The sequence below is a fragment of the Scyliorhinus torazame genome, chromosome 16, assembly GCF_047496885.1.
Source record: "Scyliorhinus torazame isolate Kashiwa2021f chromosome 16, sScyTor2.1, whole genome shotgun sequence".
NCBI lineage: Eukaryota > Metazoa > Chordata > Chondrichthyes > Carcharhiniformes > Scyliorhinidae > Scyliorhinus > Scyliorhinus torazame.
Genome location: NC_092722.1, coordinates 80,127,581 through 80,141,678, shown reverse-complemented (window position 1 = coordinate 80,141,678; position 14,098 = coordinate 80,127,581). Strand labels below are relative to the sequence as shown.

General features: G+C 53.8%; 1 protein-coding gene across 1 annotated transcript in view; it reads right to left on the bottom strand.

Moving 5' to 3' along the window:
• The window catches only part of LOC140392269 (uncharacterized), a 116,472-nt gene that overhangs the window by 63,679 nt on the left and 38,695 nt on the right, over positions 1-14,098 (bottom strand). Inside the window, exons 6-9 of the mRNA XM_072477586.1 lie at positions 8,633-8,729; positions 8,414-8,512; positions 5,142-5,363; positions 4,393-4,592 (exon numbers count right to left, since the gene is read on the bottom strand). Of these exons, the coding sequence (XP_072333687.1) occupies positions 4,393-4,592; positions 5,142-5,363; positions 8,414-8,512; positions 8,633-8,729 (618 nt within the window). The remainder of the gene's footprint in view (positions 1-4,392; positions 4,593-5,141; positions 5,364-8,413; positions 8,513-8,632; positions 8,730-14,098) is intronic.

Below are 14,098 nucleotides of genomic sequence, written 5' to 3'. Positions count from 1 at the left end.
AAAAGGTTGGGTGGGGTTACTGGGTTACGGGGATAGGGTGGAGGTGTAGGCGTAGGTAGGGTGCTCTTTCCAAGAGCTGGTGCAGACTCGATGGGCCGAATGGCCTCCTTCTGCACTGTAAATTCTATGAGAAACACAGCGAGAGACAGAGAGGGAGATATGGTCAGACTGAGAGAGTGAGAGACGGAGAGAGAGACACCCACAGAGAGATGATGAGACTCAGAGAGTGAGGGACAGATAGAAAGAGAGTGGGAGAGGCTGAGAGATAGACAGATAGAGAGAGCAAGACAGAGGCACAAAGAGGGAGAGACAGAGAGACAGAGTTACTATTATGACCCCTAAATGATTGGCTGTGATCTGTGACTGGTTTGGCAGCACGTATGCCAGATGTACCCACAGAAGGGGTGCTGGCTAAATTTCCGTAGGCCTCGGCACAATAAAGGTAGCAATGGCCTTGATCAGCGTGGATGAGGACACTCAACCCAGGTATTTCTGCGTCCGCACCCTGCCCTACGCACTTCCACCGAGGTCACGTATTTGAGCTACCGGGTTGCCGCAGAGGCCTCCATCCGGTGGAAGGCAAGGTACGGACAATCCGCCAGGCCCCCATCCCCCGGTCACCCCACGGAACTCCACTCTCTCCCAGGTCTGTGAATTATTGCGGAAAACTCATTCCCCGGATGGCCCTGTTGTTCAACCTGCTCCACCAACTCCTGAAGAAAGGACAGCGATGGGACTGAGCCCCTCACACCAGAGGGCTTTCCAAGAAGTCAAACGGCGACTCGTCAAAACCTTTGCGCCTTACGTGCGGCACCTCCCCGTACGGTGTCGGAGCAGTGCTGGCACAGCGCATGCCCGACGGCTCGGAGCGGCCGATCGCCTTTGCAACCCGCACACTTGCGCGTAACTATTCCACCAATCCGTTTATGGACACACATTGACGATACACACGGACCATAAACCCCTGCTGGGGTTGTTTAAAGAGGACCGAGTGATCTCGCCGATCGCGACTGCCCGGGTCCAGCGATGGGCATTGCTGCTCGTCACTTACGAATATACCCTGGAGCATCGTCCGGGCACAAGGATTCCGCATGCAGACGGGTTAAGCCACCGGTACCTGACGCGGCCATGGAGAGGATAACCCCCCCTCCACTTCTTAGACATTCTGCCCCTGACGGCAGCCCGCTTAAAAGAGTGGGCCCAGATGGACCGGAAATTGTCACGTACCCAGCACATGGTCCAGTACAGGGCCCAGCGCAGGCCGCTGCTGTATGAACTGAAGGCCTACGCCTCAAAGCTGCCAGAGATGAGTGTCGAGGGCGGCATCCTTTTGTGGGGGACGTGGTCGTACCGAAGCAGGGTAGCAGGTCCTCGGGCAGCACGGTAGCATAGTGGTTAGCACAATTGCTTCACAGTGCCAGGGTCCCAGGTTCGATTCCCCGCTGGGTCACTGTCTGTGCGGAGTCTGCACGTTCTCCCCATGTCTGTGTGGGTTTCCTCCGGGTGCTCCAGTTTCCTCCCACAGTCCAAAGATGTGCAGGTTAGGTGGATTGGCCATGATAAATTGCCCTTAGTGTCCAAAATTGCCCTTAGTATTGGGTGGGGTTACTGGGTTATGGGGATAGGGTGGAGGTGTGTACTTGGGTAGGGTGCACTTTCCAAGAGCCGGTGCAGACTCGATGGGCCGAATGGCTTCCTTCTGCACTGTAAATTCTGTGAAAGACCTCCAAAACATCTGGGGGTGGCAAAGGTAAAAATGCAAGGGTGGCACGGTGGTTAGCACTGCTGCCTCACGGGCCGAGGACCCAGGTTCGATCCCGGCCCCGGATCACCGTCCGTGTGGAGTTTCCACATTCTTCCCGTGTTTGTGTGGGTCTCACCCCCACAACCCAAAGATGTGCAGGGTAGGTGGATTGGCCACGCTAAATTGCCCCTTAATTGGGGAAAAAAGAATTGGGTACCTTAAATCTCAAAAAATTATTTGGTGGCCCGGATTGGACTCTGAGATCGAGTGGGTGGTCCACAACGGTGCTGGGTACCAGGAGCACCGGCAGCCCCTGGGAATGGCCTGGGCAGCCACGATCACGAGTCCACATAGACTTTGCCAGTCTGTTCCAGGGGGCACGATCCTCATGCTTCTGGACGGCCACTCTATGTGGCTGGAGGTACACAGGGTTAATACTGCAACCACACGAACACGCATGGTTTACCCAAAGTCCTGGTATCTCACAATGGAACGGCATTTACCAGGTGGGAGTTCGCGTCGTTTATGCCTGCGAACGGCATCCGGGTTGTCCATACTGCCCCAAAACACCGCCTCAAATAGTTGGCCGAACGAGCGGTCCAATCCTTATGAGGGTGTGGTAGTATGTATTAGGGGTCATGTGGGACTGGAAGCCCTAATGTCATTGGCTGACAGATCCCGAGTCCTGATTGGCCGTTGACCTCTAGCTCCGCCCTGAAGGCGGAGTATAAGAAGCCGGAGTCTTCCCCCGCAGGCCAGTTTACTATCGAGCTGCGGGGGAACAGACACGCTTAATAAAGCCTCATCGACTTCACTCTATTCGTCTCACGGAGTCTTTGTGCGCTACAGAGGGCAATGAAAAAAATGGCCGCAGGACCCTGGGAAATGGGTTTGGTGCGATTCCGATTTAGTTACCGCACAACGCCACGACCGGGTTCGCGCCGGCAGAATTACTCATGTGGCGAGGATTCAAGGCTCAGTCTCGTTCTCCCGATATAGGGGCACGGATCGGTCAGTGCCAGGACTGCTCGACCAGGGTGTCACGTCGGGGCCCTAAGTTACGCACCTTCGAGACAGGCAGTGCGGTCTCTGTACGAAACTTCAGGGCGGGAGCCACTTGGCTCCCTGGCGTGGTCATCCACACAACAGGACCGGTCACCTCCACGGTCCGGGTCCAGGGAAATGAAGCACACCGCCACCTGGACCACATGTGCCAACGGGATCAGGAGCCGCCAGAGCGCCGTCCAGACACCCCGCTCAGGATCAGAGGCCATCCTCCCGTGCTGCCAGGGGGACCCCCGAGGTCCCGCAGAGGTGGAAGCCCCGCTCACTATACCCGCCGGCTGTCAGGAAGCCGAGGTAACCGTCATGTCCGCAGGCCCATCCGGCAGCGCCGACGACAGTGACGCTGTTCTGACATGGCGGCCCGGCCGCCAGACAATCTCGTACCAGAGCCGATAAGCCCTCAGGGGTTTGAACCGACATTGTATTAGATTCTCCTCCTGCACTTTGGAATACTAACACCCCAGGGGATTAGGGGGCGGAGCTTCCTTCCAATTGGAGGAACCTCCACAGGATATAAATCCCGGCCTACCCCGAGGGGAGTGGAGAGTGAGAGGGTAGTGTGTTTTTTAAATTTTCTTTTTATATTTAGAGTACCCAATTATTTGTTTCCAATCATGGGGCAATTTTAGCGTAGCCAATTCACCTACCCTGCACAGCTTTCTTTTAAAGAAATTTAGAGTACCCAATTAATTTTTTTCAATTAAGGGGCAATTTAGTGTGGCCAATCCACCTACCCTGCACATCTTTGGGTTGTGGGGGTGAAACCCACGCAAACACGGGGAGAATGTGCAAACTCCACACGGACAGTGACCCAGAGCCGGGACCGAACCTGGGACCTTGGCGCCATGAGGCAGCAGTGCTAACCACTGCGCCACCGTACTGCCCTTCCTGCACATCTTTTTGGGTGCTGGGGGTGAGATCCACGCAAACAGAGGGAGAATGTGCAAACTCCACACGCACAGTGACACTCAGGCAGAGTGGAGTGGAGTGGAGAGTTACTATACTGTGGATTAGTAGAATAAACCTTGTGTATCCTGTCTGTCTGGCTACGTGTGGAGTCCTTGCCTTCGGTCACAACAGAGAGAGAGGGAGAATGGGGCAGAAAGACAGAGCGAGGGAGACAGAGAGAGCGAGAGAGAGAGAGAAAGAGAACGAGACAGAGCGAGACACAGAGAGAGACACAGAGAGAGAGAGTGGCAGAGAGAGAGAGGCTGAGAGAGGAAGACAGAGAGAGCGAAAGAGACAGAGAGTGAGAAAAAGAACAAGACAGATGGAGACAGAGAGAGAGCGAGACACACAGAGATAGCAGAGAGAGAGACAGACAGGGAGAGAAAAAGAGGGAGGGAGGGAGAGAGAGGAGAGTAGGGCAAGATGGTAAGAGTGTGGGTAGTAGAACGTGAAAGAGGGAGAGAGGGTGAATGTGAGAATGACAAGGAATCTTGAGTGAAGACGAGTGAGGGGGGAAACAGGGAATGTTAGAGGCTCCAGGGGAGTAGCAGGGAAAGATGGAGGGAGGAAATGGGTGTGATGGAGGTAGAGGATGAATGTGAGAGGGAGAGTTGGGGGGGGGGTTGACTCCCTACCAGATGAGTGTTTCTGTTCGCTTTCTGTGGGTGTCCATCTCTCTCTGCGAATCGCCCTGGCGACGTTGCAGGTCCCGATTCTCCTCCCGGATTCCGGCCAGCTGCACTTCCAGCGCTTGACGATGCCCCTCGCAGTCCATCAGCTGCTTCCTCAGTGTGCTCGCCAATTCCTGGGCCTCTGCCGTCTTGCCCTGCAGATTCTGGGCACATCGGGGCAAAAGAGAGAGGGTGAGACATGATGGGCAGAACAGAGAGAGAGAGACAAAGAGAAACCGGCGGCAATTCAACTACAGCGGGAATCATGGAGGGAACCCGAGGTCAAGGGTGGGGCGTGCCTGGGGCCGGAAACGTGAGCAATCCTGGAGGTGGTTGCTCCGACTGTGTGAAGGGAGGCGGATCTGTTAATGTGAGTGTTGGTGGGGGTGTGGGAGGGCGTGTATAGATGGCATCTGCGGTGCAAAGTGAGGTGAGGGGAATTGGGGCACCGAGAAATCCACTCCCCAGATTCCAGCCTCTCATCGCACTCCGTTATCCCGCTGCTGGCGATTAAATCCAGCTGCGATGCCTCCTCCAGTCAAATAGCGAGTGGAATTTCACCAATGGAGCTTTGAGAATGTGAACTCTCCCCCCCCCCACTTTCAAACCAAGCAGCCATAACTCTCCCGCCCTCACCCCCCCATTCTGCCCCAAACCCCACAAGGACCCCCTCCTCACGCCCCCCCTCCCCCAGTGCAGTGATTGCTGCTCACCTGGATGATGATCTGCTTCTTCCTCAGGCCGCTGCGGATGGCGGAGAGGGTGGAGCTGGGGACGGCGGCAGGCAGCAGGCGGGAGGGGGAATGCCCTCGACTGGGCGACGGCAGGCGGCGGGAGGGAGAGATCGTAGAAGTACCTCGGGGGCGTGGAGTGTATGGGCCTCCCTCAGAGGCGTTGGGGGAGATCAGGGCATCCTCTGTATCCAGCATGACAGCCTAGGGTGAGAGACGGAAAAATGATTGAGAGGGAGGGGAAAATGGAGAAAAAGACAGAGAGAAAGAGACAGAGAGAGAGAGAGACACAGACGGACAGAGAGAGACACACACAGACAGAGAGATAGCGAGCGAGAGAGAGAGAGAGATAGGCAGACAGAAAAAGAGAGAGGCAGACAGAGAAAGACACAGAGAGTGACAGCGAGAGAGATAGAGATAGAGACAGAGAGAGCGATGGATAGAAAGACTGAGAGAGATAGAAAGACTGAGAGAGAGAGACAGAAAGAGAGAGACTGAGAGACAGACAGAGAGAGAGACAAACAAAGATGCCAAGAGAGGTCGAGGGAGAGACAGACAGAGTGGGTCGACTAGGTGCTGTATGTGTCTGTGTGCAGCATACTGCTTATTTGTGTGTGAGTGAGTGTGTGTCTGTGAGTGTGTGTAAGAGTATGTGTGTGTGAGTGTTCGTATGTGTGACTGGGTGTGTGTGAGTTTGACTGTGTGTGTGAGCGGGCATTTGTGAGTGCTGTGTGCATGTTTGAGTGTGTCTGAGTGTAAGTATGTGCGAGTGTGTGCATGTGAGTGAGAGTGTGAGCGTGAGTGAATGCGTGAATAAGAGGATGTGAGAGTGATGCGTGACTGAGTGGGTTAGAGTGTGCAGGATTGGGTTAGAGTGTGTGAGTATGAGTGAATGTGTGTGAATGTATGAGTGAGTTTGGGTGTGTGAGTGAGTATGCGAGGATAAGGGTGTGAGTGAGAGTATGTAAGAGTGTGTGTCTGAGTGTGTGTGTGAGAGTGAGTGTGCGAGGATAAGGGTGTGAGTGAGTATGTAAGAGTGTGTGTGTCTGAGTGTGTGTGTGAGAGTGAGTGTGCGAGGATAAGGGTGTGAGTGAGAGTATGTAAGAGTGTGTGTCTGAGTGTGTGTGTGAGAGTGAGTGTGCGAGGATAAGGGTGTGAGTGAGTATGTAAGAGTGTGTGTGTCTGAGTGTGTGTGTGAGAGTGAGTGTGCGAGGATAAGGGTGTGAGTGAGAGTATGTAAGAGTGTGTGTCTGAGTGTGTGTGTGAGAGTGAGTGTGCGAGGATAAGGGTGTGAGTGAGAGTATGTAAGAGTGTGTGTCTGAGTGTGTGTGTGAGAGTGAGTGTGCGAGGATAAGGGTGTGAGTGAGAGTATGTAAGAGTGTGTGTGTGAGAGAGTGTGTGAGTATGAGTGTGTGTGAGTATATTAGTGTGCGAGTGAGTGTAAGAGAGAATGAATGGATATGAGTGTGAGTGAGTGTGTGTGAGTGTGAGTTTGTGTAAGTGACTGAGTGTGTGAATATGACTGTGAGTATGTGTGACAGTGTGTGAGTGTGAGTGAGTGTGTGTGAGTGAGTGTGAATGTGAGCGTGTGTGTGTGAATATGACTGAATTTGTGTGAGAGTGAATATGTGTGTGTGTGCGTATGGTGGCTGAATGTGGTTTTGTGAGTGTGTGTGAGAGAGAGTGTGAGTGAGAGTGTGAGTGTGTGTGAGAGAGTGTGAGTGTGTGTGAGAGAGTGTGAGTATGTGTGAGTGCGTGTGTGTGTCAGTGAGTGTGTGAATGTGACTTTGTGAGTCTGAGTGTGTGAGTGAGTGAGTGTGTGTTAGTGTGTGTGTGCAAGTGTGACTTTGTGAGTGTGTGAGAGTGGGTGTGCATGTGAGTGAGTGTGTGTGAGTGAGTGGTGTATAATGTGACTTTGTGTGAGTATGTGTGAGAGAGTATGTGAGTGTGTGTGAATGAGTGTGTGTGTGAATGGGACTTTGTGAGTGCGTGTGAGTGTGAGTGTCAGTGAGTGTGAATGAGTGTGTGTGTGTTAGTGAATAAGTGAGTATGTGTGTGTCAGTGAATATGTGAGTGAGTGTGTGTGTGTGAATGAGTGAGTGTGATTGTGTGTGAATGAGTGAGTGTGTGTCAGTGAGTGAGTGAGTGTGAATGAGTGTGAGTGTGATTGTGTGTGAATGAGTGAGTGTGATTGTGTGTGAATGAGTGAGTGTATGTGTGTGAATGAGTGAGTGTGATTGTGTGTGAATGAGTGAGTGTGAGTGAATGAGTGAGTGTGTGTGAATGAGTGAGTCTGATTGTGTGTGAATGAGTGAGTGTATGTGTGTGAATGAGTGTGAGTGTGTGTGAATGAGTGAGTGTGTGTCAGTGAGTGTGATTGTGTGTGAATGAGTGAGTGTGTGGGAATGAGTGAGTGTGTGTGTGTGAATGAGTGAGTGTGTGTCAGTGAGTGTGAGTGTGTGTGAATGAGTGAGTGTGTGTCAGTGAGTGTGATTGTGTGTGAATGAGTGAGTGTGTGTGAATGAGTGAGTGTGTGTGAATGAGTGTGTGTCAGTGAGTGTGAGTGTGTGTGAATGAGTGAGTGTGTGTGAATGAGTGAGTGTGTGTCAGTGAGTGTGATTGTGTGTGAATGAGTGAGTGTGTCAGTGAGTGTGAGTGTGTGTGAATGAGTGAGTGTGTGTGAATGAATGAGTGTGTGTCAGTGAGTGTGAGTGTGTGTGAATGAGTGAGTGTGTGTGAATGAGTGAGTGTGTCAGTGAGTGTGAGTGTGTGTGAATGAGTGAGTGTGTGTCAGTGAGTGTGAGTGTGTGTGAATGAGTGAGTGTGTGTGAATGAGTGAGTGTGTGTCAGTGAGTGTGATTGTGTGTGAATGAGTGAGTGTGTGTGAATGAGTGAGTGTGTGTCAGTGAGTGTGAGTGTGTGTGAATGAGTGAGTGTGTGTCAGTGAGTGTGAGTGTGTGTGAATTAGTGAGTGTGTGTCAGTGAGTGTGAGTGTGTATGAATGAGTGAGTGTGTGTCAGTGAGTGTGAGTGTGTCAGTGAGTGTGAGTGTGTGTGAATGAGTGAGTGTGTGTGAATGAGTGAGTGTGTGTGAATGAGTGAGTGTGTCAGTGTGTGAGTGTGATTGTGTGTGAATGAGTGAGTGTGTGTGAATGAGTGAGTGTGTGTGAATGAGTGAGTGTGTGTCAGTGAGTGTGAGTGTGTGTGAATGAGTGAGTGTGTGTCAGTGAGTGTGAGTGTGTGTTATGGTCTCACCTCTGCGATCTCGTGCAGTGATGTCTGCAACTCGTCCATGGTGAGCCGGGCAGACTCGACCTCGGCCATTAGCGCAGCCTCAGCACGATGATGGCTCTCCTGCGGGACAGAGAAACATATCGGGTCAGCGAGCTCCCAGCTGGAGCCACCAATCTCAAACTGGGGAGGACAATCCTCCAGGGGCACAACACTGACACTGCGGCATGGATATATACTCACCAGCTCCTCCACCGTATCTGTCAGGCTCCGTATGGTGCGCTCCTTCTCAGCATTTTGACTTTCCAATAGGGCGATGGCGAGGGCAAGTTCCGAGTTCCTGAAACATAAAGTGCGCAGTGCGATCCAATACGATGTAGACAAAGCCCATTGCCCTAGAACCCCGCGCCCACCAGGACTGTACCCCAGTGTTTCACAGTGACAGCAGTCCCCACCAGTACTGAACCCCAGTGTTTCACAGTGACAGCCGTCCCCACCAGTACTGAACCCCAGTGTTATACAGTGACAGCCGCCCCCACCAGTACTGAACCCCAGTGTTATACAGTGACAGCCGTCCCCACCAGGACTGTACCCCAGTGTTACAGTGACAGCCGCCCCCACCAGGACTGTACCCCAGTGTTTCACAGTGACAGCCGTCCCCACCAGTACTGAACCCCAGTGTTACACAGTGACAGCCGTCCCCACCAGGACTGTACCCCAGTGTTTCACAGTGACAGCCGTCCCCACCAGGACTGTACCCCAGTGTTATACAGTGACAGCCGTCCCCACCAGTACTGTACCCCAGTGTTACACAGTGACAGACCCGTCCCCACCAGTACTGAACCCCAGTGTTATACAGTGACAGCCGTCCCCACCAGGACTGTACCCCAGTGTTACAGTGACAGCCGCCCCCACCAGGACTGTACCCCAGTGTTACACAGTGACAGCCGTCCCCACCAGGACTGTACCCCTGTGTTACACAGTGACAGACCCGTCCCCACCAGTACTGTACCCCAGTGTTACACAGTGACAGCCGTCCCCACCAGGACTGTACCCCTGTGTTACACAGTGACAGACCCGTCCCCACCAGTACTGTACCCCTGTGTTACACAGTGACAGACACGTCCCCACCAGGACTGTACCCCTGTGTTACACAGTGACAGACCCGTCCCCACCAGTACTGAACCCCAGTGTTTCACAGTGACAGACACGTCCCCACCAGGACTGTACCCCAGTGTTACACAGTGACAGCCGTCCCCACCAGGACTGTACCCCTGTGTTACACAGTGACAGCTGTCCCCACCAGTACTGTACCCCACTGTTACACAGTGACAGACTCGTCCCCACCAGTACTGAACCCCAGTGTTACACAGTGACAGAAACGTCCCGACCAGTACTGTACCCCTGTGTTACACAGTGACAGCTGTCCCCACCAGTACTGTACCCCAGTGTTACAGTGACAGCCGTCCCCACCAGTACTGAAGCCCAGTGTTACACATTGACAGCCATATCCCACCAGTACTGTACCCCAGTGTTTCACAGTGACAGCCATATCCCACCAGTACTGTACCCCAGTGTTACACAGTGACAGACCCGTCCCCACCAGTACTGTACCCCAGTGTTACACAGTGACAGCTGTCCCCACCAGTACTGTACCCCACTGTTACACAGTGACAGACCCGTCCCCACCAGTACTGAACCCCAGTGTTACACAGTGACAGACCCGTCCCCACCAGGACTGTACCCCTGTGTTACACAGTGACAGCTGTCCCCACCAGTACTGTACCCCAGTGTTACACAGTGACAGCCGTCCCCACCAGTACTGAACCCCAGTGTTACACAGTGACAGCCATATCCCACCAGTACTGTACCCCAGTGTTTCACAGTGACAGCCATATCCCACCAGTACTGTACCCCAGTGTTACACAGTGACAGCCGTCCCCACCAGTACTGTACCCCAGTGTTATACAGTGACAGACCATCCCCACCAGGACTGTACCCCAGTGTTTCACAGAGACAGACATGCCCCACCAGTACTGTACCCCTGTGTTACACAGTGACAGACCATCCCCACCAGGACTGTACCCCAGTGTTACACAGTGACAGACATGTCCCACCAGGACTGTACCCCAGTGTTCCACAGTGACAGACATGTCCCACCAGGACTGTACCCCAGTGTTCCACAGTGACATACCCATCCCCACCAGTATTGTATCCCAGTGTTATACAGTGACAGACCCGTCCCCACCAGGACTGTACCCCTGTGTTACACAGTGACAGAACCGTCCCCACCAGGAATGTACCCCTGTGTTATACAGTGACAGACCAGTCCCCACCAGGACGGTACCCCTGTGTTACACAGTGACAGACCCGTCCCCACCAGGACTGTACACCTGTGTTATACAGTGACAGACCCGTCCCCACCAGGACTGTACCCCTGTGTTAAACAGTGACAGAACCGTCCCCACCAGTACTGTACCCCTGTGTTACACAGTGACAGACATGTCCCACCAGTACTGTGATCCCAGTATTACACAGTGACAGACATGTCCCACCAGTACTGTACCCCAGTGTTATACAGTGACAGACCCGTCCCCACCAGGACTGTACCCCAGTGTTACACAGTGACAGACATGTCCCACCAGGACTGTACCCCAGTGTTATACAGTGACAGACCCGTCCCCACCAGGACTGTATCCCTGTGTTATACAGTGACAGAACCGGCCCCACCAGTACTGTACCCCTGTGTTACACAGTGACAGACATGTCCCACCAGTACTGTACCACAGTGTTATACAGTGACAGACCCGTCCCCACCAGGACTGTACTCCAGTGTTACACAGTGACAGACCCGTCCCCACCAGGACTGTACCCCAGTGTTACACAGTGACAGACCCGTCCCCACCAGTACTGTACCCCTGTGTTACACAGTGACAGACCCGTCCCCACCAGGACTGTACCCCAGTGTTATACAGTGACAGACCCGCCCCCACCAGTACTGTACCCCAGTGTTATACAGTGACAGACCCGTCCCCACCAGGACTGTACCCCTATATTACACAGTGACAGACCCGTCCCCACCAGTACTGTACCCCTGTGTTACACAGTGACAGACCCGTCCCCACCAGGATTGTACCCCTGTGTTACACAGTGACAGACCCGTCCTCACCAGGACTGTACCCCAGTGTTACACAGTGAGACCCGTCCGCACCAGGACTGTATCCCAGTGTTATACAGTGACAGACCCGTCCCGACCAGTACTGTACCCCTGTGTTACACAGTGACAGACCCGTCCCCACCAAGACTGTACCCCAGTGTTATACAGTGACAGACCCGTCCCCACCAGTACTGTACCCCTGTGTTACACAGTGACTGACCCGTCCCCACCAGGACTGTATCCCTGTGTTATACAGTGACAGACCATCCCCACCAGTACTGTACCCCTGTGTTACACAGTGACAGACCCGTCCCCACCAGGACTGTATCCCTGTGTTACACAGTGACAGACCCGTCCTCACCAGGACTGTACCCCAGTGTTACACAGTGAGACCCGTCCGCACCAGGACTGTATCCCTGTGTTATACAGTGACAGACCCGTCCCCACCAGTACTGTACCCCTGTGTTACACAGTGACTGACCCGTCCCCACCAGGACTGTATCCCTGTGTTATACAGTGACAGACCATCCCCACCAGTACTGTACCCCTGTGTTACACAGTGGCAGACCCGACCCCACCAGGACTGTATCCCTGTGTTACACAGTGACAGACCCGACCCCACCAGGACTGTACCCCTGTGTTACACAGTGACAGACCCGTCCCCACCAGGACTGTATCCCTGTGTTACACAGTGACAGACCCGTCCCCACCAGGACTGTACCCCTGTGTTACACAGTGACAGACCCGTCCCCACCAGGACTGTACCCCAGTGTTACACAGTGACAGACCCGTCCCCACCAGTACAGTACCCCTGTGTTACACAGTGACAGACCCGTCCCCACCAGGACTGTACCCCTGTGTTACACAGTGACAGACCCGTCCCCACCAGGACTGTATCCCTGTGTTACACAGTGACAGACCCGTCCCCACCAGGACTGTATCCCAGTGTTACACAGTGAGACCCGTCCCCACCAGGACTGTACCCCTGTGTTATACAGTGACAGACCCGTCCCCACCAGGACTGTACCCCTGTGTTACACAGTGACAGACCCGTCCCGACCAGGACTGTACCCCTGTGTTAGACAGTGACAGACCCGTCCCCAACAGGACTGTATCCCTGTGTTAGACAGTGACAGACCCGTCCCCACCAGTACTGTCCCCCTGTGTTATACAGTGACAGGCCCGTCCCCACCAGGACTGTATCCCTGTGTTATACATTGACAGACCCGTCCCCACCAGTACTGTACCCATGTGTTACACAGTGACAGACCCGTCCCCACCAGGACTGTATCCCTGTGTTATACAGTGACAGACCCGTCCCCACCAGTACTGTACCCCTGTGGTACACAGTGACAGACATGTCCCACCAGTACTGTACCACAGTGTTATACAGTGACAGATCCGTCCCCACCAGGACTGTACCCCTGTGTTACACAGTGACATACCCGTCCCCACCAGTACTGTACCCCTGTGTTACACAGTGACAGACCCGTCCCCACCAGTACTGAACCCCAGTGTTACACAGTGACAGTCCCGTCCCCACCAGTACTGTACCCCTGTGTTACACAGTGACAGCTGTCCCCACCAGTACTGTACCCCAGTGTTACAGTGACAGCCGTCCCCACCAGTACTGAACGCCAGTGTTACACAGTGACAGCCAAACCCCACCAGTACTGTACCCCAGTGTTTCACAGTGACAGCCATATCCCACCAGTACTGTACCCCAGTGTTACACAGTGACAGCAGTCCCCACCAGTACTGTACCCCAGTGTTACACAGTGACAGACCCGTCCCCACCAGGACTGTACCCCAGTGTTTCACAGAGACAGACATGCCCCACCAGTACTGTACCCCTGTGTTACACAGTGACAGACCATCCCCACCAGGACTGTACCCCAGTGTTACACAGTGACAGACATGTCCCACCAGGACTGTACCCCAGTGTTCCACAGTGACAGACATGTCCCACCAGGACTGTACCCCAGTGTTCCACAGTGACATACCCATCCCCACCAGTATTGTATCCCAGTGTTATACAGTGACAGACCCGTCCACACCAGTACTGTACCCCAGTGTTACACAGTGACAAAACCGTCCCCACCAGGAATGTACCCCTCTGTTATACAGTGACAGACCCGTCCCCACCAGGACTGTACCCCTGTGTTAAACAGTGACAGAACCGTCCCCACCAGTACTGTACCCCTGTGTTACACAGTGACAGACATGTCCCACCAGTACTGTACCCCAGTATTACACAGTGACAGACATGTCCCACCAGTACTGTACCCCAGTGTTATACAGTGACAGACCCGTCCCCACCAGGACTGTACCCCAGTGTTACACAGTGACAGACATGTCCCACCAGGACTGTACCCCAGTGTTATACAGTGACAGACCCGTCCCCACCAGGACTGTACCCCTGTGTTACACAGTGACAGACCCGTCCCCACCAGTACTGTACCCCTGTGTTACACAGTGACAGCTGTCCCCACCAGTACTGTACCCCAGTGTTACAGTGACAGCCGTCCCCACCAGGAATGTACCCCAGTGTT